Source organism: Heloderma suspectum, chromosome 3, assembly GCF_057233095.1.
Source record: "Heloderma suspectum isolate Gila_16-S chromosome 3, 16-S_ref, whole genome shotgun sequence".
Classification (NCBI taxonomy): Eukaryota; Metazoa; Chordata; class Lepidosauria; order Squamata; family Helodermatidae; genus Heloderma; species Heloderma suspectum.
This window is the reverse complement of record NC_139460.1, coordinates 39842973-39870946: the sequence shown is the minus strand read 5'-3', so window position 1 is coordinate 39870946 and position 27974 is coordinate 39842973. Positions and strand designations below refer to the sequence as shown.

Here is a 27974-nt window from a genome sequence, read left to right as displayed (position 1 = left end):
CTGATTGGCCCTTTCTGATCACGTGAGGGGACTTGGAATCCTGAATTGTAGCTTTTGGCACACCTCTTTCTGTCTCTCACTCTCTTTCAAAGTGCTTGTTCTTTTCAGTTCCTTTGGGCTTCTTGCTTCTTTTCTCTCAGTGCTTTGTTTAGATTCAGGAATTGCCACCCAGGAGACTGAAGTGACAGTTTTTAAAGGGGCAAAGATATTAAGGCAGGTGTCCAGCACTTCAACTTCGGGCTGCTACTGTGTGAATACCATATCAGCAGAAGGCCAAGAGATGTACTTGCGATTTGATCAAACTGCAAGACGCTCTCCATACAGGATAAGTAGGATTCAAGCACGCCGTCAGCTCGTGACTAAAATTCAGCAAGGTGAGTCACTGGCTGCCTTAGGCTCTTAACCAAGTCCTTGCCAAAAGAATGTCTTCAGGTCAGTTTTATTTGCCTTAAAAAATTTGGTTGGGATTTCAGATTGTGCTGTTTGCCTGGTATTGCTCTGGACGCTTAAAAAAATACCCTGAATGACAGCATTGAGCTGCAGTTTAGTTATCCATTCATATGCAAGTGCACAGCAGTGTAATGAGTGGAAAAAGCACTTAGCTGCACAGCCACTTAGTCATAAACCTTAAAATTCCATACTAGGTTCATTCATCTTCTTAGGCTGTTTGATTTGCATTGCTCCATATACCGTTCTGCTACATCTAAATCTGAACTGCATACTCTTAACTTTACTGTTTTTATACACTCTGAAGGAGCTCTTGTGCTGTATGTACTGGAGGAAAAAGTGTATGACAGAATGTCTCCCATGTGCGCACAAAGTAACTGCTGACATTTTAAAAAATTATTTCCATTCATAGACACCCCTCCCCACTGTCAATAATTTGGGGTAGGTAACAAAAATAGATGGCCCCTTGTCCTCAGAGGGCTCACAAAGTAGATTATGTTGGGTATGCCATTTTCTGGAAGTATATAGGCCGACGCATGCAATCTCTGTGGACACATCAGTTCCCTCCTCTTCTTCAATAAAGTATGGGGACTAAAGGATCACTGTCCAAACGTGTAGTTTGCCCTGTGTGTACTTTTAATCAAAGTGAACTTTAAAACCTCCACCCAGAAAAATGACACACGGAAAAAAAGCAACCAGCAGTTTTGAATCTGTCAGAAGTTAAGTAGTAGAACAACAGGGAGTACCATGTGCTATGGATTTCCTACTTGTTTTCTGGTTTCCTACATACAGTGTTCTTAATGGGATTCTAGCTCATTTCAGTTTGCTCATAGCACCTGTATTGCATATAGGAAATCAACTGAGTGGCAATATCAGTGTGCCAGCCATTGAAATATATTGCCAAAGAGTTTAATGGAAGTTTCTGCTTTTCTAGATGAGCTAGAACCACTTTTATCGGTTTTCTTCCTGCAGTGTGTTCACTAGGAATGTTGTCCAAATACATGTGCATAGGGCTGTAGGTCTAAATGATGATCTCTGCTTGGTTACTGTTGAACACTTGGTAAAGGATATGATGATGGAAATCGTATCACATTTATAAAGGAACAATACATATTTCAACAACAAGCATTTGATGAATGAGATTATTTCCTTGGCAATTAGGCAGACTGTTGTTTGCAAGATGGTTTCAGGAACCGGTGATGTTTGGAGGATACTGGTCCTAGCTGTGGCTCTGATTTCAGGAAGGATATTATGTCATGCCATATACCTTGTGTACAATCTTGATTGAAAGAAAAAGGGCAACATTTTCCCATTGGATTTATTTAAAAACAAAGTATGCACAGTATTCAGTGCTGTTTAATTTAAGTCTAAATTTCCAGGTTATTTTATTACAGGAAAAACTTTCAGAAACTTATCTGGGGCCTACATACAATCATATAATGAGGTCTTAAAATCTTTTTTTAAGCGTATGCCTATAATTATTTTGAGAGTGGCGTGTTTTTGTACATCCAAATTGAAATGCTGAAAAAAGCAGGGCTTTATTCTTTTCCTTCAAAAACCCAACACGGTTTCAAACAATTCAGAAATCAAATATATAATGTAATTCTTAGAGTGTTAGTGAGGGAGATTATAGGGATTTGAACCTGCTGAAAATCTTTGCTCAGTTTTTGAGGCCCTTCTCACTGTTTTCTCATCAACCATTGTGCAACTAGTAGGGGCAAGAGAGGAGGCCTTTTCAGTTGTGGTCTCTAAATTATGGAACAGCCTTCCAAGCAATGTTCATCCAGCCCCTTCACATTACCAGCAATGTGTTTGAAACTGTAAAATTATAATGTATTGTGAAAAACGCGGTGCTTGTTTGGGAAGTGCCAGAATAACTTTGATTAGTAATAAGAAGAAGAACTGTAATAACATATGGTGCTGTGACAGTCTGTATATTTAAAAGAGTTGGTTTGTTTTTACATGTTTTATCCATATAAGACAGAACTCCCTTGCTCACTTTCATCTGTTTGTTTGTTTTGTACCCTGCCTTTCTACCAAGACAAAATGGCACTCAAGGCAGCTTACAATCACAAATAAAACTTGATTAAAACATAATAAAACAAATGCATTAAAACACAATTAAAAACACAACAATAACAGAATAAAAACAGCATACAACCCAACAGACCCAAAGGCCTGCTTAAATAAACATCTACCAGAAGTTCCCTTGCATGCTAGAGATAAGGAAGTGGACAGGAAACTTTCCTTAAGGGCACAATCCTATGCATGTTTAGACAGAGAAAAGGCCTACAACCCCCAGCATGCCCTAGCTTGCATTGCTGGCTGGGCCATGCTGGGAGTTGTAGGCCTTTTATCTGTCTAAACATGCATAAGATTGCACCCTAAGCTAATTTATCTTAGAATCCAAGCCTGAGTTGGGGCCATTCCCCTCTCCCCAGTCAGTATCCCCACAGTACCCAATCCCACGTTGCTCAGGAGAGCCCCCTCCACCTTCTAGAGAGGCTTTCAAGGGCTGCAGGTGGCTGCATAGGAGGATGGGAAACTTTCCTTCGATAAACCACCTTAAGGTAATTTATCTTAGGCTCCAAGTCAATGTCATAGAATCGTAGAACAGTAGGGTTGGAAGGGGCCTATAAGACCATCGAGTCCAACCCTGTCAGTAGTGCTGACTGTTAACTAAGTTTGAACTTCAACCACATTGTCAACACAAGGCCTGCATGCTGCCTACATTTTGCTAAGCTGTCTTTGAAAGAGTCATTATATTGGCTCTTTCAATTATTTGTTTATTTTAGACATTTGTAATGCACTCTTCCTAAGCCTAAGCAGCTTGCATAAAAATAAAGCAATGTTTGCATAAAAATAAAGCAATATTTTAAAATGCAATAATCAATAACAGTTCAACATTAAAACAAAAAAACCCTGTAAAGCATTCAACAGCCTTCCAAGAAAACTACATCCCATGGCCAACATACTGGTCTTGACTGCCGAAGATCACAGGGAACAACTGAGTTTTGTAACTCCTTTGGAATGTCATCAGGAAGAGACACATAGACTTTGGCCTTGGTCAGGAGGTCATTCCAGAGCCTCAGGCCAATTGCATTAAAACTGATTTCCCTCTACCCCAGCATTAAAAAACCCCTTAACATACCGCAGCAAGTCTTTAAAAATAAGTATACTATCATGAGGCTCTTGATGTAAAATGGAAAGCATAAATTATTTGTCATGGCATTAGTTCAGCAAAACATGTAGCGTGTTTTTTAATCCAAGGGTTCTCATATTTTGAAAACAGCAAACCTGCCCAAGTTAAGTCAACAATTTTTCAAGGCTTTCCTAATACATCAAAGTTAAAAGCAAGATTGATAACTGTTTGGCTGTTCTAGGCCTGGAGCTAGTAGATTTAAGGAAAAAAAAGGAGGTTTTGAGCTACTCAGGCCTATGATCTACTTTCGTATCTCTACAAGACTTACCTATCCCATGAAAGCAAAAATCTCTGGAAAGAAATGGTTTTCCTCACTGGCCCTTAAGCTTTGTCTATGAATGTGAGGGGCTGATTCATTATTTTTGTGTAATTTGATATACACCCAAGAGGCTGCCATGTTTGTTCTGGAGAGTAGAATACTTACAGTATAACTACACATGATGTCACATAAGACTGTCACCAAAAATGGAATCCCTGTGTCAAGTTTGTCCTCTGTTCCCCATAACATGTAGTATAATTTACCCTGTTTTGTAACATAATTGTGTTTACCATTCTCAACTCCCACCAACAGCAGCCATTTTTTGTGAGGTGGGGGTGGGGAAATATGATGACGTCTTGCTACTGGGTTATGTTTTAGAGAAGCTGAGAAATCAACCTGGGGTGCTGTTCTTGCAGCAGCCCCATGTCATTGTGTAAGATATAGTTCTCACCCTTCGGTGAGATACAGTTAGAGGTCAGGAGAATAATTGTCTCTAGTTAATGTGAATTTATTTACAGACATTTATTGGGAGGTGAAATGCAAATGTTTGTGGAACTCCATTTGATGTCACAAAGCATTTCTGAGTTCAAGTGGGTTTATCAACGGGTTACTCACAGCATTTATTTTTATGAATTTTGGAGACTGTTACAAAGTCAGCAAAATTCAATATTTAACCCTCATGCAGCAGTTGTAAAAAAAAATATGCACACAGACAAGTTTTGGGGGCATTTTACTACCCCAAGTCATTTTCCAATTTATCCTGGGGTGGTAAAATGCCTTCACACACAAATACAAGTCTCGGGTGTCAGAAGAAGTATTGGAAAATTATCATTAACTGTCAAGATAAAACTTTAGGTAAAATGTTTATTACTAAGACCTAATTATTTTGGTGTTCTGAGGTATTTTTTTACTCCCAGATCTGTCTCAGGTGCGGTAAATGTTCCCCTATGAAAACCATGATTTATGCCAACCTACCCAGAGTACTTAAAACTGCTTCCCTAGATCAGTTTTCTTTGGAAAATCCATGGGACACTTTTATATCCCTGGTACATTGCCAAGTTTTTGGGACATAAAGACACCCCAATAGCAAAAACAATAGATTCTGGGGATATTTTATGCCCCACATTGGAGATCTTTTCCAGAAAGAAAACAGGAAATGGTAAGAGGCTGAAATTTGGGAACATTACTCAGGAAACAGAAAACAACAAGGTCATGGGAGGACTATATTGTAGGTCTACTTTTGTGTAAATTCTGCAATGAAGAGTGCATTTGGGGTAATCCCTTTAAGGCACAATCCTATGGCTGCTACTCAGTGGCTAGATGGACATAGGATTGGTCGGTTCCCAGAAACCGACCTCACAGCCTGCGCTCCGAAGTGGGTTCTCAGAGAACTGACCTCTACCCCCTCCCACGCCACCTCATAGGCAGCATGGATCAGCCCCGTACTCTGCACTTGGAAGAGCAGAGCAGAGTGGGAGAAACAGAGTGTTCATGGGGGCGGGCTGGGGCGAGGAGGTCGAAAGGGCCGGTATGACACTTCTTATGTGTTGTCCAGCCTTTCCACCCCGTGCTCTGAGGTCCCAGGTCTAGACAACCGAAATTGGCTGTCTAGCAGCAAAAGCAGGGTGGCGGGAGTACAGAGGAGATGTGCTCCTCACCACTCCTCCCGCCCTGCAGTGGATAGGCAGTTGCCCCTGGGTTCGGAACCAACTGTTGATCCCCATAGGATTGCTCCCTTAAGCTACCCTGTTTTAGCAGGGTTAAATGTGGAAATAATCCTTCACTTCTCTCGGTCTGAAGGAAAAGATGAAGAACAAATATAGGTAGATAATCAGTTGCAGGGTGAGTACATGCACTGAGATTGTCCACCTCCCTTTAATTGTACTCTTAAACCCTGAGAACCAGGATGTCCATGTGACTCTTGAACCCTTGTTCTGTTCAGAAGCTGAAATTAAAGCCTCACGTATAAGATGGTCAACCAAGTCAGAGGAAAAATTATCTTCATCATTACTCTCCAAAATCTGTTTCAGATTGCAGGATATTTTGTTAACTGCGAGATCCCCGAAAAATGTTTTGGATTTGTATCAAGAATTGGCCTTATCCTTGCAAAATTACGTGACCTGTAAAACTGCTCTGAGGCAGTATGTCCCTCTCTGCATGTCTAAATCTTGGTTTGACCAAGAATGTGTGGACATAAAGAAATCCTTAATAGATAAATATAGGCTATACAAGAAATTGGATTCACCAATTATATCCCCTGAATGGTTGACTCTAAAGAAGAGATACAAAAACTTAATTAGGGAGAAAAAGGACCAGGCATGGAGAGCGAGTTGGCGGAATCTAACTGCTGCTTCGAGGGCTCATGGCTCAGTCACCTTCTAGAGAATTGCCTCCAGAGGCTGGCATAGTAAACCAGGTGGAATGGATTTCCACATTCCATTCAAGACCTGAGAATTATCTTTTAGCGATCTATATGCAAAAAGACAACCCAGAGCCCTGTTATTACAAACTGAAATGAATAATCTACCTGACTGGCCTCATCTCTCCACCTCTGAAATTAGCAGGCTTATTTCTAAGCTTAAATTGGGCAAAGCACCCGGGAGTGACAGCATTCCTCCCGAGTTGCTTAAGGCCAACATGGAGTTGTGGGCCCCAGTTCTAGCAGTCTTATTTACCTGTATCTATCAGTCAACGTGTATACCAGAGGATTGGGGCCTTGCTACCATCATTCCAATATATAAAAAGGGGAAAAGATTGGACCCCGCTAATTAAAGGCCAGTCAGTCTACTGAGTATTGTAAGCTGTATGCCAGTCACCTCCTTGAGAAACTTTCAAGCTTGATGGAAGAGGAAAACCTTTTGGAAGATGAGCAGGCAGGTTTCAGACCAGGGCACTCCACAGCAGCTGATGAGGGGCTTGTGTTACAACACCTGGTTGAAAATTTTTCTTCTGTTCCGGGCGGGACTTTGCACAGCCTTTATTGACTTTAAGTCTGCTTTTGATCTATTTCCAAGGGACAGGTTATGACAAAAACTTGAGGCCACTAACATCGGTAGGTGATTGTTGATTCTTATTCGTAGTCTCTATGATAAAACTTGGCTGCAGGTGAGATGCAACTGTGCAGGCCATCTGACCATACCATTTCCAACTTATATTGGTGTCGAACAGGACTGTGTTTTTGCCCCTACATTGTTCAATATTTACATCAACACCCTGGTCAATAGGCTTTCTGAGACAAACTCCCACCCTCCTAAATTGGCAAAAAGACCTTTGTCTATTTTACTATATGCAGATGATGCGGTACTTCTTTCTCGGACATGCATTGGCTTGAGGCTGTTATTAAGAACCTTGCACATGTATTGTAAAACTGAAAAACTGGTGATTAACTATGCCAAATCTAAAGTTTTAGTCTTCACTCGAAAAAGGACTAAACATCGCTGGCAAACGAATGGGCACCCAGTTGAGCAAGTTAAAGCTTACAGTTAAAAAGGTAAAGGTAAAGGTGTCCCCAACCAGTTGTGTCCGACTCTAGGGTGCGGTGCTCATCCCCGTTTCTAAGCCGAAGAGCCAGCGCTGTCCGAAGACGCTTCCGTGGTCATGTGGCCGGCATGACTGAACACCGAGGTGCACGGAACGCTGTTACCTTTCCCACCGAGGCGGTACCTATTTATCGACTTGCAATTTCTTGCTTTCGAACTGCTAGGTTGGCAGAAGCTGGGACTGAAGACGGGAGCTCACTCCGTCACGCAGCACTCGGGTCTCGAACTGCTGACCTGTCGACCTTCTAGTCTGCAGTTCAGCGTCTTAACCACTAAGCCACCGCGGCCCCTACAGCTTACAGTTACTGGGGGGTAATTTTCCAGTCATCTGGCTGCTAGAGAACTCTAACACCATCGCAAATGCTCCGAGGAGTGTTAAATCGCTCATCTCTTCTTCTTTTTTTCTTTTACACCAGAGGAGGTCAGGGCATACCATCAGCCCTAAAAGTTTTTTCTGCCATGGCATTAACACAAATGTTATATGGTACGCAGCTGTGTGTTTATGGTAATATTGCCGCCGTGGAATCCACCCAAACAAAATTTCTGAGAAATATTCTTGGCCTTGACCTTGCAAGTTGTGTGTCCAATGTAGTCCTGCATCTAGAGACAGGCCAAATCTCTGTTGAATCCCAGGTTTGGATGTATAAGTTAAATTTTTGGTTAAAACTGATATTTGCTGCTCAAGGGTTGGCCCCTCTGACTTTGACGGACACATTACAGTCAAAATGGAAAAGAACTGGGGACAAGAAACTCTGTAATGTGGGTTTCTCACAAAATGCCATCCTGGCCCTGGGCCATACAAAAGCCAAAGGGGATATACGCCAGGATATTAGGGATAACAAGTTACAGGATCACATAAGAATCGGTACTCCATACTCCGAATTCAGAGATAGAGGGCAGGGTTTCTTACCTGCAACCTATTTAACTACTCTAACCATTCCAAAATACAGGAAAACATTCACGCTGGCCAAGTTCAATGTGTTACCTTATGCACTTTTGGAGGGTAGATATAATAGTATCTTACACTCTGAGCGTTTATGCCTCTGTGAAGCTGGCGTGGTGGAGACTGTGGGCCATATACTGCATTGTTCTTTCTACTGTGATTTTCAGCATATTTTTATTTTTCCTATTTTACAAGAAATACTCTTGTAAGGAATACTCTTGAATTCCATACAAGGAATGGCCCCCGCCCCAGGAACTGCTGCGTGATACAGCCACTCACTTCACTTAACAGTAGGACAGCCCTACCAGTGTGGTGTGCCCTCCCAACCTGCAGGAGTTATTCACACACTAGGCCAGAGAGCAAAGGTGGGAATGTATTTGTATAAATTATTATGGTCTTTTGAATAACTCTTTGATTGCTTCTGAAACACTCAGAGGAGTCAACAATGACTGGAGCAGCTCAGGGAATCCAGAGCCAGCAGCACTATCTTCTTCTGTGACCTGCCCAGACAGCTTCAACTTTGGGCAGTGTAGAAATGTAATAAGTAAATAAATAGCTTATCTCCTAAGCCCTTCCCCATGGCTAAAACAGCTCCTTCTCTGTAATGGCCCATGGGCATGGTCTTTCCCCCACTCAACGTGCAGTCCACCCCAAGCCCTGCTTTCCAGGCAATAACTTCAAGCCCAGGAACTCTCACACCAGGATCCTTTATTATTATTGACATGAGAGAAGACTAACTTCTGAGGAACCGCCCAGCAGACTGCCTTAGGATGAGGGCCTGCACTAAGAGGAGGAAAGAGAGGCCCCACCCAGACCTCCATAAAAGAAAGGCCTCCTAAAGTTACGCGCGCGCGTGCGCGCACACACACACACACACACACACACACTACATTCGCAACATCATGGGCTAGTTTGTAACCTGATCTGTGAGTATGAGAACAACTTGCAGCCATGGAATGAGTCCCATTGAGGAGGATGCAAGAAATCCTCCTACCCAGTTCCTATCAGTCATAGCATCTGCTGAGGATAGGGAAACGTATGGCAGAGGCTACCTTGGCAAAGCTGATGGGGAGCTATCAAGGAATAGAGGAAATTGCCTCTGTGCCCTGTGAACTAACTGTCAGATATGCAGTTGGTGGTACACCCGCCCTTGCCCACCCTCACATTCTTCTAGCTAGTTATGTATAATCTTCCTTATGCAGTTCCTTTAATTTTTAAAAATTAAATATTTAGCACTAAACAACAAATAGAGCAACTAAAATAAAATCCTAGGCTAAACATTTCCATAAGATTACACTTCAAACATCCTAATTAACTTGGTTTGCAGTAGCAGCTATGGATTGGAGCCAGACATAGTCATACGTAGAGTCGTTGTTGTTGTTCAGTCGTTCAGTCGTGTCCGACTCTTCGTGACCCCATGGACCATAGCACGCCAGGCCTTCCTGTCCTGCGCACTCTCCCGGAGCATGCTCAAGTTCATATTCATTGCATCCGTGATGCTATCTAGGCATCTCATCCTCTGCCGTCCCCTTCTCCTTTTGCCTTCAGTCTTTCCCAGCATCAGGGTCTTTTCCAGAGAGTTTTCTCTTCGCATTAGGTGGCCAAAATATTTGAGCTTCAGCTTCAGTATCTGTCCTACCAATGAGCACTCAGGGTTGATTTCCTTTAGGATTGACTGATTTGACCTCCTTGCAGTGCAGGGGACTCGTAAGAGTCTTCTCCAGCACCACAGTTCGAAAGCATCAATTCTTCGGCACTCAGCCTTCCTTATAGTCCAGCTCTCACAGCCATACATTACTACTGGGAAAACCATAGCTTTGATTAGACGGACCTTTGTCGGCAAGGTGATGTCTCTGCTTCTTCCTATGCTGTCTAGGTTTACAATAGCTTTCCTCCCAAGGAGCAAGCGTCTTTTAATTTCATGGCTACAGTCACCGTCTGCGGTGATCTTGGAGCCCAAGAAAGTAAAATCTGTCACTGCTTCCATTTCTTCCCCTTCTATATGCCAGGAAGTGATGGGGCCAGATGCCATGATCTTAGTTTTTTTAATGTTGAGTTTCAAACCAGCTTTTGCACTCTCCTCTTTCACCCTCAACAAGAGGCTCTTTAGATCCTCTTCGCTTTCTGCCATTAGGGTGGTATCGTCTGTTGTTGATAATATCAGAGGTTGTTGATAATTCTCCCAGCAATCTTAATTTTGACCTCTGATTCATCCAACCCGGCATTTCTCATGTTGTACTCTGCATATAAGTTAAATAAGCAGGGTGACAATATGCAGCCTTGTCGTACTCCTTTCCCAATTTTGAACCACTCGATTGTTCCATATCTGGTTCTTACTGTTGCTTCTTGACCCTCGTACAGGTTTCTCTTACTTAGAGTAGACACACTTAAAGGAGTGGTACTTCAATTAGTTACCACTGACTTATGTTCCATTGATTTCAGTGGGTCTACTCTAAATACAACTGCATTTGGATCCAACTCTATTTCTTTCTGGCATGTGTAGTAAAGTATTTCTCTGATATTAAATGTTATCTGTATTTTTCTGATGTTTAAATCTTTCAGTGATTTTTGCCCTTACTTTCTCCCATATCATTCCATTATTTTTTATGTTGATGGGGTTTGCACATCCAGAAGCGAGGCATGATATGCGTGATCTGGAGTATTTATTCAAACTGCATGTGGAAGAACTGTGGTGATTCATTAATGATTACTCATGCACTCTCAAAAGTAAATAAGGCGGTGACTTCCAAAAATTCATATTAGGTGAGTCAGAAAATTATGATTCCTTCAGAGTTCATAGAAATAGAAATAGACTGACTGTATCATTCAGGTCTATGTCGTGCTGTTTGTTCCAAGTAGTGAATAGCTCAATTCACACACTGCAAACAGTAACTCCATCACTGTTCAACACTTCTGCTTATTATGCGGAAAGATTATAATTAGGCCCTGTTGTACTTTTCTGGAATTCAGCCCCTCTTTGCACTTTAAAGAACTGGCACGAAATTGCTCCAACACAGCGGCTCCTGGGACCCATCTTCTGGTGAGAGAACACTTCTCACAGTGTCCTAAAAATACTGTTGCTGGGGGAGAAGAAGGGATGGTAAGCAACCTCATTTTGACTTTTCATATGGTATTTACGAAGGAGGCGTATTCACTGCTCCTTTGGCGCATATGTGTTATATATTGCAATTGGTGCAAAACGACTCCTAATTTTCCTGGAGTAAATTTAGTTACTGAGCCGCCGTGTTCTGTGTTTTCTGGTTTTAGATGCTGTGATATTTCCAGCAGAGGCTGGTGGCTCCAACATCAGTAGGGCTGTGAATACGCTCTGAGTTTCAGCCAGAACGCTAAAGGAACTATCCAAGGTGCTGAACCCAACCCCTAAAATGGGTTCAGCAGTTTGGATAGCTCCTTTAGAGTTCTGGCTGGTTCTGACTGAAACGCAGAGCGGATTTACAGCCCACTGACATTGAAGCCACGACGCTCCATTGGATATTTCCCAGAGAAACCTGTACTTATAAAATGTACACTTCAGAACAAGAATGGCCAGTATCTCTATTCTTGTTCCATCCTGTTCTCTAGACAGTAATCTTAGGCCTAGAGGTGGATCTTGTCACACAACTTGATCTCATCACAGGTTATTATGGTATGAGCCTACATATTATAGTATGACCCTACCCGTGTACTACACTCATCAGTGCCTCTTCTGAGGGAGGCTCAGAGGATGGCAAGAAGGGAGAGGGCCTTTTTGGTGGTGGCCCGCCAATTATGGAACACTTTCCCTAGTAAGACCCACCTGGTGCCAACATAGTCATATTTTCTGCACCAGGTGAAGGCTTTCCTTACTCCCAGGCATTTGACAGCATGTGATAAGGTTTTAAATGGGTCCTGGGATTTACTGTTGATTGCTTTAAAATTGTTATATTTTGGTATGTTGGTTTTATATTATGTTATTATATTGTATTTTTAGGGGTTTAATCGTTGTAAAATGCCCAGGGAGCTTTAGCTATTGGGTGGTCATATAAATGTAATAAATGAAATGAAATTAGGTTCTACAATAAAGGAATTATTGTATTCCATTGCCGTTTAACAATGACACAGGCAAAGCTGAAGCATTACATACAAAGCTCTGACATCAGAAATGGCTGATAGAAAAGTACTCCAAAATAGAGACTACAGGAAGGTAAACAGTAAACTGTTACAATGAAATAGGACCCCTACCCCTCTCTTTCTGCATGATTGGGAGAAATCCATGTTTAAACATGTGGCTATTCCATTGGCGCCTCTAGTTTGGCCCTAGTTATGCATATGAAGAATGCTACAGAAGCTGCAGTTCATAAGATACTTTTTGCTTAGTTCAAACATTGATGATAAAATGCAGAAAATCTTAGTTTGCATTTATTATGAAATGTAAAGTATCTGGTCTTTGTTGTTGCAGTCGAAGTTTTTGAAGCATAGCTGCATAAAAAAAACACCCAGCTACAAGAAGACTTTTAAATGAAAAGCAATTACGTAAGAGTTGATGGTGCAATCCTGTTGAATTTCAGGCAGCACAGAATTGCAGGGGTGGTGTCAGGAAGGCTAAAGCTGAGAACGAGCTGAGGTTAGTGAGGGATGCTAAAAGCAACAAAAAGGCTTTCTTCAGCTACGTGCATAGTAAAAGACAGAGGAAAGAAATGGTTGTTCAGCTATTAAATAAGGATGGCAAAATGATAACAGATGTCAAAGAAAAGGCAGCAGTGCTCAATTCCTACTTTGGCTCAGTCTTCTTCCGAAATAGGGTCTATGACCCCCCTGGCAAAGGTGAAGTACAGGCTGAAGGGGCAGGATTGAAGCTTGAGATCGATAGGCATATGGTCAAGGAACACCTAATTACTTTGAATGCTACCTTCTGCAACATTAAAATATTTGTATTTTCAAGTTTAGATTTAAAAACTATTCTGATTGATATAGATAGATAGATAGATAGATAGATAGATAGATAGATAGATAGATAATGATTTTCAGGGACTTGAGATGTAACTTTTGTTTTTGATAACTTGGGTTCAGCAGCTGCATGCAGCTCTGTCATTTTACCTGGCTGAGATGTTATCATTTGTCCAGTTGTTTGTATCCGCCTAGGCTGACTCCTATAGTGTTTGGTATAGAGTTACCGGAGAGGTTCTCCTGAGCAAGGCTCCAAAAAGAGCTTCCTATGTTCCTTGTTTTTTAAGGATCCATGGAGGTCTGCAGTCCCTGAACAAGCACCAGGTACAGTTCAAGGAAGCTCATCTTGTCTGTGCTTGGGGAACTCTCTGACTTGACTAAGCTAAACCTCAGGCAGAGACAGCACCCAGCCCATGTAATAGGCAACATCCCAATCCTAGTCCTATTCCGATACCTGTTTACAGTCACACAACAGGAGGGAGGTCTTCTAGAGCAGGGGTGGGCAGAAAGTAGATTTCCAGGTGTTTTGGACTTCAGCTTCCAGAATTACGGACCATTGGCCATACTGTCAAGAGCTTTTGGGAAGTCCAAAACATCTGGAGATCTAACTTCTGCCCATCCCTGTTCTAGAGAGTGGATAAAGCTATTCTGCGTAAGCTTTAGCTTGGGGGCTTTTACACAGTTCTGTCTAAGTTGTGATTCATTCCGAGGATTTGGATGAAAAGCAGATACAATACTTCCAATTTGTGTGTGATTTGTTTAGATGTTCAGCAAAAGGTTCTCCCTCATTAAACATACACATTCTGACAACATAAACAACTGAAACTCTAATGCCAACATCAGAGCTAATGCATGAATACCAGGTAGCCTTCATGACTGGGCAAACAGTGTCCCGACTCCCGACTCTTCTGTGAATAGGGCTTTTAAGTGATCTCTTTAGAACTATGTCTTCTAATAGTCCTGCTTCTTTAACTGCTTTGTTGTTCCTGTCTGGGTTTTCTTTATCATTGCCCCCACCAACTTCTTTTTTTGTTGCTGTTGCTGTTACAATTTGCCATTCAAATGCTCAGCCTCCCTCATTGGAGATTTAATTCAACATGGTTTATACTCTCTTTCCATTCTCTTTATTAGTGCAAACCTCTATTTTGAAAATGAAGATTTTCTGTAATTCATTGCCTTTTTTGACCCTGCTGCTTGGCTATGCATCCTATTTGGCGTATATTTTATTTGAGCGTCTACTACAGTGTTTTTGAATAATCTCTGTCAAGAGGCTTGATTCTCCATCCTGCAATTTTTAATTAACTTTTTAAAATTCCCAATTTTATGCATATTTAGTGGAAAGTAGATTTCTACTGAGTTCAGCGGGATTTCTTATGAATGTGTCTATAGGATTCTATGTATGTTTACTTGAAAATAGGTTCCACTGAAATGAGTATGACTTGATGTTGAAAGTATATATAAGATTGGAGTAAGTTGCATTTTTACAAAGCTTTTTTCAGCTCCCATGCATGTTGAATCTAGTAACGATATGGTGACTATGGCTCTGTGGCAGTACTTACCCATCGCAGCAGATAGGATTAAATCAAAAGTCACCTCTCCTTTTATTGGTTCTGGACCTTGCTTCTCAAAGACACAGTAATTTATCATAGTTAGACGTATTTGTGGCAGCATGCAGTGACTCAAGATCACAGTCTGATGTCCTAATACAGATTTTACAGTATTCCTATTGTTATTCCCCCCCCACCACTAATGTTTTGAAATTACTGAAGAGAATAAGAGCATGACCCCAGTGATAAGCATCATCACACATTTGCAAAGAATGTGTCTGAATCAGTCCAAGAGCGTGCTTCAACTGTTCAGTTGGGATCTGTTTACAGAATTGGTCTATTTAATTCATGAGTCTGGAGAAAGTACAGAATGACATTTTGTACTATATAGATAATTAAGACCATTAAACATATCTTGCTACTTTATTACTTTTTTAAAAATTTATTTGTTACATTTCTATACTGCCCAATAGCTGAAGCTCTCTGGGTCATTCACAGAACAAAACTTAAAACTATAAAATAGAAAAACACAATGAAACATAATATAAAAATCTAAAATGTTTAAAAGAAAATAAAACCAAAGAAAAAGAAAGCAGCAGTGCAAAGATCTAGAAAGGTACTAACAGTTTTTAAAACTGAAGGACTAAAGACCCTGGGAGAATAAAAAGGTCTACTCGTGGTGCCGAAAAGACCACAACATGGCCTCCAGGTGACTGTCTCTGGGGAGAGCTTTCGACTTCCGGGATGCCACCACTGAGAAGTCCCTCTCCTTAATACCTCCCTCCTCACCTCATAATACCTCCCTCCTCACCTCATTTGGCACGAGCACCTGGAGAAGGGCCTGTGGAAAAGATCTTAGGGTCTGGGCAGGTGTATATAGGAGGAGATTTGGCCCAGGTCTTCAGACAACCTAGGCCAAAGCCGTTTCGGTCTTTGAACGGGGCCTGGCATCAGACTGGAAGGCAGAGCAGTTTATTGGTGTAATATGATCATAACTGTGAGACCTTGTGGGAGAAGCTAGTCCAGGAAGAGCAACAGCCCATGGCATCACTTCTGAGTCAGATGGGGAAGCTGTGCATTCAGGCCCAGCCGTGGGAAGCCAGGCACCTGAGAACTCAGTTCTACCAGGCCTCCTACTGGCTTACGAGCTGGGAGCGGGTGACAGTCAGCATGCTGGTAAAGCCTATCTTCCACAGCTGGGATAAGACCTGATCTTGACAGAGGCCTCTTCTTCTTGACCAGGGATGTCCGTGGGAGCAGGGGAGCAGGAGGACGTCTTTGCAGGAAAGGGCATTTCAGGGGTGTCTCATTTGCTGTGTTGTCAGCTAAGGAGAGCAGGTCAGGGGCATCTGGTGAGCTGCAGCAATGCCTGGGAGTAAGATTTCCCTGCCAGGATTGAATGTGCAATAGTGACAGTGGAGGCTGGTGGCTCCAATTTCAGTGGGGCTGTGAATCCACTCCGGGTTTCAGTCAGAACCAGTCAGAACTCTAAAAGAACTTCCCTGTTTTGGGCATAGAGCTCAGCAGCTTGGATAGGTCCTTAAGCATTCCGGCTGGTTTTGACTGAAGCCTGGAGGGGATTCATAGCCCCACCAAATCGGAGCCACCAGCCTCCACTGCATAGTGATATTCAGCAGCTGTATTTAAACCAGAGCAACTGGCAGTAGACTTTGCTGGACACAATGTCTTGGAAACCTGGATAGCTTCCTGCTTTCACTGGAACTGTGAACGATTTGGGATTTATCCTGTGTGCTAAACCTAGGGCTGGTTGGGTCTTTTCTTGTGAAGCTCATGAACTGTTTCTTGTCCATTGTAATCTGTTAACTGTGGATCTTTATTGGAACTGTAAAGATGTATAGCTAATTCCTGAAATTACTGCAGGTAAAGGATTTACTGATACTTGTGTCTTGTCTTCAGGAAGTCAGGTTCCGACAGTATCAACCAGTTCCTGTTGCTGCCCTGTTTTGGACCAGCTGAAGTTTCCAAGCCGTTTTTAAAGACAGCTTCATGTATAACTCTTTGCAGTAATCCAGACAGAAGGTTACCTGGGCATGGATAACCGTAGCTAGGCTATCTCTGTCCAGATAGGGCCATAGCTGGTATAGACCCAAGAGCACCATGAAAATTACAAAGCTGATATTTTAAGAGGATCTAAGTGAAAAGTAGAGCCAGTGTGGTGTAGTGGCAAGAGTGTTGGACTAGGAGCTGGGAGATCCGGGTTCTAGTCCCCAGTCAGCCATGGAAGCTCACTGGGCGACTTTGGGCCAGTCACAGACTCTCAGCCCAACCCACCTGACAGGGTTGTTGTTGTGAGGATAAAATGGAGAGGAGGAGGATAATGTAAGCCGCCTTGGGTTCCTTGCAAGAGGAAAAAAGGTGGGGTATAAATGCAATAAATAAATAAAATAAATAAAGTAGACTGTATTAATATTAATTGACTAATAACAGTGTAACATTACTAATCCAATTAATTTTGAGCATGATACAGCCAAAGTTAGACACTTTTATATCTCATTAAGATTGCCGGGAGAATTATCAACAACCTCCGATATGCAGACGATACCACCCTAATGGCAGAAAGCGAAGAGGATCTCAAGAGCCTCTTGTTGAGGGTGAAAGAGGAGAGTGCAAAAGCTGGTTTGAAACTCAACATTAAAAAAACTAAGATCATGGCATCTGGCCCTATCACTTCCTGGCATATAGAAGGGGATGAAATGGAAGCAGTGACAGATTTTACTTTCTTGGGCTCCAAGATCACCGCAGACGGTGACTGTAGCCATGAAATTAAAAGACGCTTGCTCCTTGGGAGGAAAGCTATGGCAAACCTAGACAGCATAGTAAGAAGCAGAGACATCACCTTGCCGACAAAGGTCCGTCTAATCAAAGCTATGGTTTTCCCAGTAGTAATGTATGGCTGTGAGAGCTGGACTATAAGGAAGGCTGAGCGCCGAAGAATTGATGCTTTCGAACTGTGGTGCTGGAGAAGACTCTTACGAGTCCCCTGGACTGCAAGGAGGTCAAATCAGTCCATCCTAAAGGAAATCAACCCTGAGTGCTCTTTGGAAGGACAGATAATGAAGCTGAAGCTCCAATATTTTGGCCACCTAATGCGAAGAGAAAACTCCCTGGAAAAGACCCTGATGCTGGGAAAGACTGAAGGCAAAAGGAGAAGGGGACGGCAGAGGATGAGATGGCTAGATAGCATCACGGATGCAATGAATATGAACTTGAGCACGCTCCGGGAGAGAGCGCAGGACAGGAAGGCCTGGCGTGCTATGGTCCATGGGGTCACGAAGAGTCGGACACGACTGAACGACTGAACAACAAATTTAAACACATGTTTAACTTGGTCAGTGAAGTCAATGGCATGGCGGTTTTCATCTTTGGCCTGGCTCAATCATAGCTATAACTGCTGGACATGAGCAGAGTGCCTTTCTTTCATCCCACTAGATAACCATAAAAAGCCCACCTATTTGGAGGTGCCGCGGAGAAGAGCTGCATGTGGTGGTGGGTTGGAGAACCTGACGTGAAAGAAATGAGGTAACTAATACATAGGAAGAAACCCCTGGAAAACACATCAGTATACTCAAACTGACTTCTAATTAGGGATGGGGAAGCATGCAAACTGACCTAATCTCGCACTTTAGAAATGCTATGCGAACCAACATTTGGTTATCCTTTGAAATTTGCACTTCTCAAAGCTCGAGATGAACCAAACCCAAGATTCGAAGAGTGAGAAACTGAGAGAAAACTGACAAATTTGTCCATCTCTCCTTCTAACCTCCAGTTTCATGTTACAACAACTTAATGCAAGTGCAACTTAATTAACAGTGAATAGTCATAGTTCCATGCTAACGGATGCAGACACCCCATAACATAGGACAAGACGCAAGGCCCAGAATGGAGGGAGAAGAATTTAGCAGTGCCTCCAAAACATGAGAAAATGCCAAAGGCAGCCAGTCACCAAAAAACAAGGAAGAAGGCAGGCTGTGGGACCCAGCCAACCAGAATGCTATCCACGCAATCTACCCTTCCACATGCAAGGCAGTAGAAAACTAGCACTCTTAGCCGCCAACTGCCTCTTGCATAACTGAACATGATCATCTCTGAACATGATTTTCACTCTTTGAAATATGACACACACACTGTAAGACCAGTCCAGACAGTTCTGCTGTACAAGCAGTTGCCCATTCTCTCAACCCACACGTATGGCAGCAATGTGAAGGGGTGGAGCTAACACATGAGTCACTGTGACAATCAAAGGCAGTTAGGTGAAGCTCCTAGTAACCTCAAGGCTGAGAGAAAATTACATGTCTCATTCAGTGAAGCTGCCTATAAGAGACAGAAGTTCTGTCATCTTTAAAGTCCATTAGGATGCTTTTAAGTTGAGGTCTCTGGAGATAGGGCCTTCTCAGTAATGGCCCCTATCCTATGGTATTCCTTCCCCAAGAGATATGTATGCCTGGCTTCATCTGTTGTCTTTAGGAGGCTTTTAAAACTTTATTTGTGTTTTTTGGCTTTTAACTGAAACATTTTTTATTATATATGCTGCTTTTGTTGGTTATTTTTGAATTTGGCTTGTTTTTACGGATTCATTCTGACATTTGTTTAGAACAGATTTATGATTTTATAAACTTGTTCTCTTGATATGGAATTGTATGTTTTATATCCTGAGCTGCCTTGTGAAGACTGTAGTCTTGAAAGGTGGCTAAGAAACGCAGTAAATAAAATAATAAATTCTCCTTGCAATCCCTTCCCTTTTTTCCTCCCTGCTGAAGAAGGGGACAACACTGGGAAAAACAAAATAATTGGTCACTGGAATGTAACACACAGTATACTTTAATTGCATTTTTTTCTTAGTTGTCAGGGTGAGTGTAGCATCCTTCAGTCCAGAACAGAGCAGCATCTTTTTCCATAAAATAATTCTGTAGGTCAGACGTTGTGCAGCTAGTTCTTCATTCCTAACCTTAAGAACAAGTGGTATTTAGATGTAAATGTATGAGAATCCCATCCCAAGCTCAAAAAGAATAATAGTTATTCTCAAGCAGGTTGCTTTTTGTAAGGTATTTGGGAGGAGGGATCACCTGTTAAAAATCACATTAAATAGTAGCCATTCAGTAACTGTTCATTTGCAACATCAAAGACTTTTGTTTTCACTTCCTGAAAACATGTCTAGAAGGTAATTGAAGAAAATTGAAAAGTCAGAGCTTGGCAACAGGTGAAAAACAACTGACTGGTTTTGAGCTTTCGGTGGTCAACTTTATGCTTATGAAACCTGCCCTGAGGCCATGAATGACTTAAAAACATCTGAGGATGTGACTCTACTAGGCTTATTCATGCCAAAACCATTCATATTGGAAGGCAGCTGACCAATATTTTCCATGGGCATTTGTAGACTGTATATTAGCTAAGTGTATCCTGCGATAATAGAGCAGATCGTGTGCAAAACCTACATGAAAAAGTAACCCTAAACTGAAAGCTAGTGTGATAGAGTGGTTAGATCGTTGGGCTTGGCTCTAGAAAATCAGTGGAACTTACAGCATGGTCTTATGCATGTCTACTCAGAAGTAAGTACCATTCAGTTTAATACAACTTACTCTTAGATAAGTCTGTATAGGACTGCAGCTTCAAGCATGCTTAACTCTGTGTTAGATTGTGGACACTGACCAGAGATAAGAGGTTCTGGAATTGGGCAGCTGAGCCTAGAAATGTGTGTATTGTTCGAGCAGACTGCAGCTGGCTCCCTTTGTCTTTCAAGTGGACAGCTCTGGCTCCTTCCATTCATGTGCCTGTATGCCTGCCTTTGCAAAGTCAAACTGCTGACTAAGTGGGTGGAGGTGGGGGAATGTTGGCTCCATTACAGTCTGTTCTTATGCAGAATTAGGTGCTCCTAAATCCATCCTTTTCAGAATGTCTATGCACTGGCTCTTCATACCAAGTGCCACCTCAAGATGAAGCCTGAAGCAGTGTCTTGGAGCCTTGAAATGGGAGTTGCTAATAAAGGAGATAGAATGGTTGAACATCTGCAGATTGCCTGTCCATGCCCACTGAGTAATGACAACCAACCACATTAGGACTAGGATTAGATGGAAGAGTTTCCAATTCAGAAGCTATGGTTTGTATGTTCTAGAGAACCTCTCACTGCAGAAATGTAGAACCAGACTCCATACAAATCTCCATTTACCCATATGTTATAGCAGATGTTTGCATTTGATGTGTGGTAAGATCCTCTTTACAACTATAAAGGAGGGTACAGATGACCAAACTACACTGCATTCTCTTCACACAGTAGCCAACCAGCTACCCATGGGAAACCCACAAACAGGGCATGAGTGCAGCAGCACCCTCCCGCCCATGTTCCCCAGCAACTGGTGTACATAGGCTCACTGCCTCTGATATTGGAGGTAGCATAGAACCATCAGGACGAGTAGCCATTGATAGCCTTCTCCAGGAATTTGTCCAACCCCCTTTTAAACCATCCAAATTGGTGGCCATCACTACATCTTGTGGAAGTGAATTCCATCGTTTAATTATGTGCTGTGTGAAGAAGTCCTTCCTTTCTGTCTTGAATCTCCCACCAGTCAGCTTTGTGGGATGACCCAGGTTCTAGAGAGGGAGAAAAATGTCTATCTTCTTTCTTCACACCATGTATAATTTTGCACGCAACCGTCTGCATGAAAAAGTATGTATTCTACCACTGCGCTACAGCCCTTCCCTAAAAGGCTCACAGATTTTTGTCGAATGAAGGTCTCCTCATCCAAGAACCTTTATTATCAACTTAGCCTGGTTTCATCAGTGATGAAATCCCTCCCACCAAGCAAATAGAGAAAGAAGAAAGAATCAAGTCCCCTTTGCACTTGTACATGAGGTTCATGCAATGCACAGTGTTCCGTCTGTTTAAGAAAGAATGAAGTATTCATAAGATTCCCCCATTCTGAAGCAAAGAAGTTTCCTGTGACATTTTGAAACCCTTTCGAATACAACCATTTTCAGATACTTCTGCTTTCAGTTATCTTGCATGCTATGCTGAGGGTTTTGGGTTTTTTTAACTGAATTGAGTATTATGAGCTCGGCTCACAGTCCAGTAACGTCAGAGTTATTTGCTGAAAATCTTTTTTTATTTCAGATTATCTAATAATGTGATGCTCAGGTCATCAGTGTTATCCTCTGCGGTAAGAGAGAAATTATTCCTGATGCTGAAACCCTTTAAAAATACGCTCCTTTTCAAATGAAAATTATAGCCAGTGGTATTAATAATTTTTGTGTGTGAAATGCTCTTCCTCTTCTAGGAATAATTTAGCAAGTTCTCTCAATTTTAAGGTGATATTCTAGTTCCTGACACAAGCAGCGGAGGTATTTATCACGGTGAGGGAGCAGGATTATTTCTGAATAAAATGGGGAGTCCATTTTTTAGTAGCAGATTTTGACATTCCTTATGCGTTCAGTGGTACCTTTTAAGAAATGCTTCAGTCTGACACATAGCAAGCTTTAGGAATATTGGACACTGAGCCACATTATTGATCTATCTATCCTAATATTATCTACATTATGGGTCCACAAGCCACGTGCTCACAAGACCTTTACTGCAGCCCCTCATGGATGCCCTGCCCTCTGTCAATTTCCCTACCCCTGTGCTCTCCATTCCCTCTCTGAAGATCCCCATACAGATCACTGTATCACTGTCATGATGGCTATATGCTGCCTCCAGTATCAGAAGCAGAATGTACACTAGTTGCTGGGGGCCATGAGTGGGAGGGTGCTATTGCACTCACGTCCCACTTGTGGGTTTTCCACAGGCAGCTGGTGAACAGAACGCTGGACGAGATGGACCCTTTGTCTGATCCGCCATAGATCTTCTTATCAACTTTTCCTTGATGCTGCTAGCAGTGAGGAAAGAGTGACTTGTATCAGGATAGCTGGGGCGGGGGGAATACGTGTGTGGATGCGGCTCCTGAACCTGCATCACATGTGGCCCTTGGGGCTGAAAAGGTTGTGCACCCCTGAACTACATTGACTGGCAACAGCTCCCCACAGTCTCAGGCAGGGATCTTCCTGGAGATGCCAGGAGCTGAACTGGAACCTTTTTCTTATTACTTATTTATTATTAGTTTTATATCCTCCAAGGAACCCAAGGTGGCTTACATGGGCATTCCTCTCCAATTTCTCATCACAATAACCCTGTGATCTAGGTTAGGCAGAGAGTCAATGACTGGCCCCAAATCACTCAGTGGGCTTCACACCTTGGATAGCTCCTTTAGAGTTTTGGCTGGTTCTGATTGAAACCCAGAGCAGATTCACCACCCCACTGACATTGGAGCCACCCGCCTCCACTGGTTGGGAGGAAGAGTTAAAGCCCCCCCTACTGCCCCATGCTAGGGTTCCAATTCAGATTGGGCAGAGCAGACCCTGCACCTGCTCTGTGGGTCATTTAATATAATGTCTGCTTTGGCTCTAAAGTGTTCTTCAGTGATGCTGGAGTAATACGTTGGCTTGATCATGCTCATGGCAAAAACTGCAGATTCAGAAAGATAAGTAGAACAAAAAGTATGTTACATTCAAAGTAAATCTTCTGAGGAAATTATTTGTTGCCGCATTAAGTTCCAGAAATTGACTTCAGGAGATCTAGAATTTAATTGCAGGTCATTCTGCAGAGCTGAAACCACATTTTCAACACTGGATGAGTCCATTGAAAACAAAGATTCAGATTCTGATGTGCTATCTTCCACATCAACATTTCTACAAGAGGTAGCACTTGAAGGTGAGCATTGGTTCAAGCCTCTCAAAGTCAGCAGCAACACTGACCAACTCTCCAGAATGTCACATACCACATTGTGGAAATGTTTGATTTTTGCTCTGCCAACACGTGGCCATTGAGCTCTTTCCCCTGGAGTGGGAAGACAGTGGCTTCAATAAAAATGAATGAATGAATGAATGAATGAATGACACCATGGGCCTGGGGGTGGGGAAAGGATGAGAGAGCATGTGAGCCATAGGAGCACTGCTGATCACCAAACCATTCTTTAGTTATCAACATTGAGCCTGATATTGTGTGCTCATCATTCCCTACTCACTATTGCTTACAGATTCTTTAGATGATGATGTAACTCTCCAGTTTCACTTCTGTTTGTAATCAGTATTTTTGACAAGTTTCTTTTAGAACAGGGAACATGGGGTATTATTTCTGATAGCGAAAGAAAATGAAATTTCCTCTTGTGTATTTGTGCTATTCCATTATACCACACTGCCTCCTAGTGGATATGTAGCAGGAAAGCTGGAAAGGAAATGCTGCTCATGTACTGCTTGGATCTCTATTCTGTGACAAAACAGGAGTGATTGATGGTTTGTTCATATCCTACCCCTACTCCCCATTTAGCTTCACTACAACCCAGTGAATAGGTTGGGCTGACTGAGAGATAGTGACCAGCCCAAAGTAGCCCAGTGGAGCTCCATGGCTGAGTGGTAGGGATGGTGGAGAATTTCTCCCCGAAACTTCGGGGGGCCGAGCGCCAACGTGTTCGGCCCCCCGAACAAGTTTCGGTGAGAAATTCTCCGCACACCCCCCCGGGACGGGACTTACCTTTGCCGAATGTCCCTCCCGGCGGCAGGTCCGGCTGGCAGTTCGGCGGGTGTTCGTGCGGGGCGGGACCGGCTGCCGCCCCCGCCTTTCCAATAAAAGAAAAAAAAAACGTCCCCGTGATAGGCTACGTGACGATTAACGTAGCCTATCATGGCTAGATTTGCAAAGTCAGCCGTGATAGGCTACGTAAATCGTCACGTAGCCTATCACAGGTGACTTTAAAAAAAAAAAAGCGCGTACGGATAATGGCGGCCCCCATAGGGAGCCGCCATTCCCGTTCCTTATTTGGTCGCTGTAGTCTGTGTAAAGATTTACGTAGACTACAGCAACCAAATAAGGAACGCGAATGGCGGCTCCCTATGGGGGCCACCATTAGCGTACGCGCTTTTTAAAAAAAATTTTAAAGTCACCCGTGATAGGCTGCGTGACAATTAACGTAGCCTATCACGGCTGACTTTGCAGATCTAGCCGTGATAGGCTACGTTAATCATCATGTAGCCTATCACGGGGGCGTTTTTTTAAAAAAAAAACAACAACAATGGAGTTCGCGGTTGGGCGAGGCGGGAAGCCTCCTCCCCGGCCTGAATTTCGGCCGGGCGAGGCGGGAAGCCTCCCCCCCCCGGCCTGAATTTCGGCCGGGGCAAGGCGGGAAGCCTCCCCCCCCGGCCTGAACTTCGCGGGGGGAGCAGCGAAGCGCCTCCCCCCCACCGCGAACAAGCTTCGACGACAGGTAAGTGACTTTCATCCACCCCTACTGAGTGGTGATTTGAACCTGGGCCTCCATAGTCCTAGTCCAACACTTCAACCCAGCCTTCCCCAACCAGTGTCAGACTGTAATTCACATCATTCCTGGGCAGCAATAGGACATGCTTGCAGGGAATGATGGGATCTGCTACCTAACACATCTAGTGGGCATCAGGTTGGGGAAGGCTACTCTAGCCACCACCCCATATTGGTTCTCTGGATTAGCCATTGTACTATCTGCTTGAAGAGCCCGTTTGCTCCTAAAGTGTTCTGCTTATATATTTGTAACTAGACACCATAAGTCTCCAGTACCCTCTCGTTCAAATGAAGTGGAACCCCTCAGGACTGCCCTGGGCTTTACTGTGCCAGTTTCCATAAATATCTATTAGAATGTTAGTAACCAAACGGGTTAATTGGCTTACGAATAGAAACCAGGGCCAGCATCAAGGGTAAGCATGGTTGGGCACTTGCTGAGGGCTCACAAAAACAGCCCCCTGGAATTGCTCCTTCTCTTCAGTGTCGCAACTCGCTTGTTCACCTGCTCCTCATTCATTGTCTGGTCCAGACAATGGTAATTGTGAGAAGGAGGAGCAGCAGATGCCGCTGCCCACTTGCTCCCTGGCTCTCTCCCTGTCAAGCGAGCAAGCGGTGGCAGTGATGAGAAAGAGGTTGAGGAGCAACAACAACTGGTAACCATGGTGGTGAGAAGGGAGACTCACTGAGGGACGGGGCCCACTGAGGGTGTCTTTTCCAAGGCCCTCCAAAACCCGGAGGAGGCACTAATACAAACTGTTCTAAAATTAGATAGATGTCATATTATTGTACAGAAAAATATTACTAACATAAACATTATTACTGGAGCTGTAATCCAGTGAACTCTATCATTTGCTAGCCTTCCCAAACACAGTTTCATTTTTATTGCAGAAATTGTTTTAAAGATGTGTTTTGAACAAGTGAACGCAAACCTTTTAAAGTAAGTCAGCAAACATGCTGAAAAGGTTATTTCTCACTGCCTAAGAAGCAGCTGGAAAATTTTAACAAGTTTAAATTATCTTCAGAAAACAACGTGCTTTGCCACTATGTACGTACTGGTTAATATTAAACAGCTGTTGTGTGCTGACATATTTTCAGTTCCTATGTAGCTCAGCTGTTTTAAACATTCACTGGAAAATGTAAAATATATTTTACAGTGATATTCGTTCCTTGTTAGATGCTTAACTTGTGGTGTAATGAGTATTAAACTGTGTTTGTTGGGTTTCTTTCTTTTTTTGTACTCATAGTACGTGCAAAAACGTTTTTAAAAGCACCTGTAATGAACTCACAAAAGATTCTGAATAATGGACTGGATACCGACTTGGTCATATATTAAGCAGACCTATCCCGGTGTTCTCCCAGGGTCACACAATGTGCTGGCTAGTGTAGTGACTGCTTTTGGAGAATGTTTCCAAAAGATTCTGGTTTCTAAAATACCAAATCCCTTTTGGCAAATCTGAACACTTGTCTTAACATTAGTGATTTTGAGACTCCATTGTGAAGAACTCTGGGGCTCCTCCAAAGCTGCACTGAATTTATGCACTATTGCCGATCTTCCCTGCAATGGACACCTATGGGTGGATGTGCGGTGGTCAGAGTTCTGTTTGACCCCCCCCCCCCCCCGGGGCATGCCTCAGATCTGTACTTGAAAATCTAGGGGACTTTAATACAATAGGAAATTGCGCAACACATTTCAGTGGCAACTTTTCTTAGGGTCACTGAAAGAACAAACCATGATTCAAACAACAATATACAAATATAAAACAAACCAGCATCAGCCAAATCTTGTGCATATTATGCATACGATGTGGTTGATGTTGGTTTGTTCTATGATTCATACAGGTTTATGGCTAATATTATTAAGTTGTGTTTCATGTTTATAAGGTTTCTGATATGGCCAGTTTAATTTTTTGAGTATATGACTATGTATATTATATACTGTTCATATTATGAATGTTTTATATTGTTATTTGAAATATGGTTCCAGTATTTAATTCCCCAAAATGAGTTGTCTATTTCATTGTGCTTATCTAATAAAGATTACACAATTTGTGATTCCCCCCTCCCCCATCCCCTATAAAGGGGTGGATTATACAATCACCAGTCTTTAACTATTGCCAGTTATGACATGTAGTTATCGTATTTCATGTTGTGTACACAGTTGCCCATAGCAAGTAAAGAATAAATCAAGTTCACTTTCAGTGGAATCTTAGACGTGTCTACTCAGAAGTAAGCACCACTGACTTCAGTGGGACATTCTCCCATTGCAGTGTATAGAACTGCAGCCTTTATTTCTACATCAAATCTTCCCCTTTCTTCTTATAATCCAAACGACCCTCCACAGCATTCAGAAGACTTTCAAATGTCTATAAGCACATGGAGGTTGGAACCACTCCTTCTACCTACCTACCAGCTCAACTGACTGGCCTTAGAGAACTCAGAGAAAACAGTCCGGGTCCCCCAGGCACTCATATTACAATTTAAAACACTTGCTTATCCCAGCAGGGAATCCCATTTGCATTGCATGTTCGCCAGTAGCCAACTACGTTTACTCACAAATGTTGTTCATTGTAGTCTTGTAATGAATTGTGAAATCAGCTCCACCTATGTGAGGGACTAAACGTGCTGTTGTTTACCCTGTCAGTGATCCCAGGATGATAGTCAAAAAAGAGGTCCTGACTGTTCAAGGGCTTTTTAGGGCACTTTAACGCACTTGTAAATACATCAGGGCTTGAAGTACGCTCAGGAGTTACATCT

The 27974-nt window shown here is 42.7% G+C and overlaps 1 protein-coding gene across 1 annotated transcript in view; it reads left to right on the top strand.

Annotated features, from left to right (window-relative positions):
- The first annotated feature begins 212 nt into the window (after window positions 1-212).
- STARD13 (StAR related lipid transfer domain containing 13) overlaps window positions 213-27974 on the top strand; it is a 162881-nt gene continuing 135119 nt past the window's right edge. The window contains exon 1 of the mRNA XM_084843010.1: window positions 213-374. Within this exon, the coding sequence (XP_084699136.1) occupies window positions 281-374 (94 nt within the window). The 5' untranslated portion in view covers window positions 213-280. The remainder of the gene's footprint in view (window positions 375-27974) is intronic.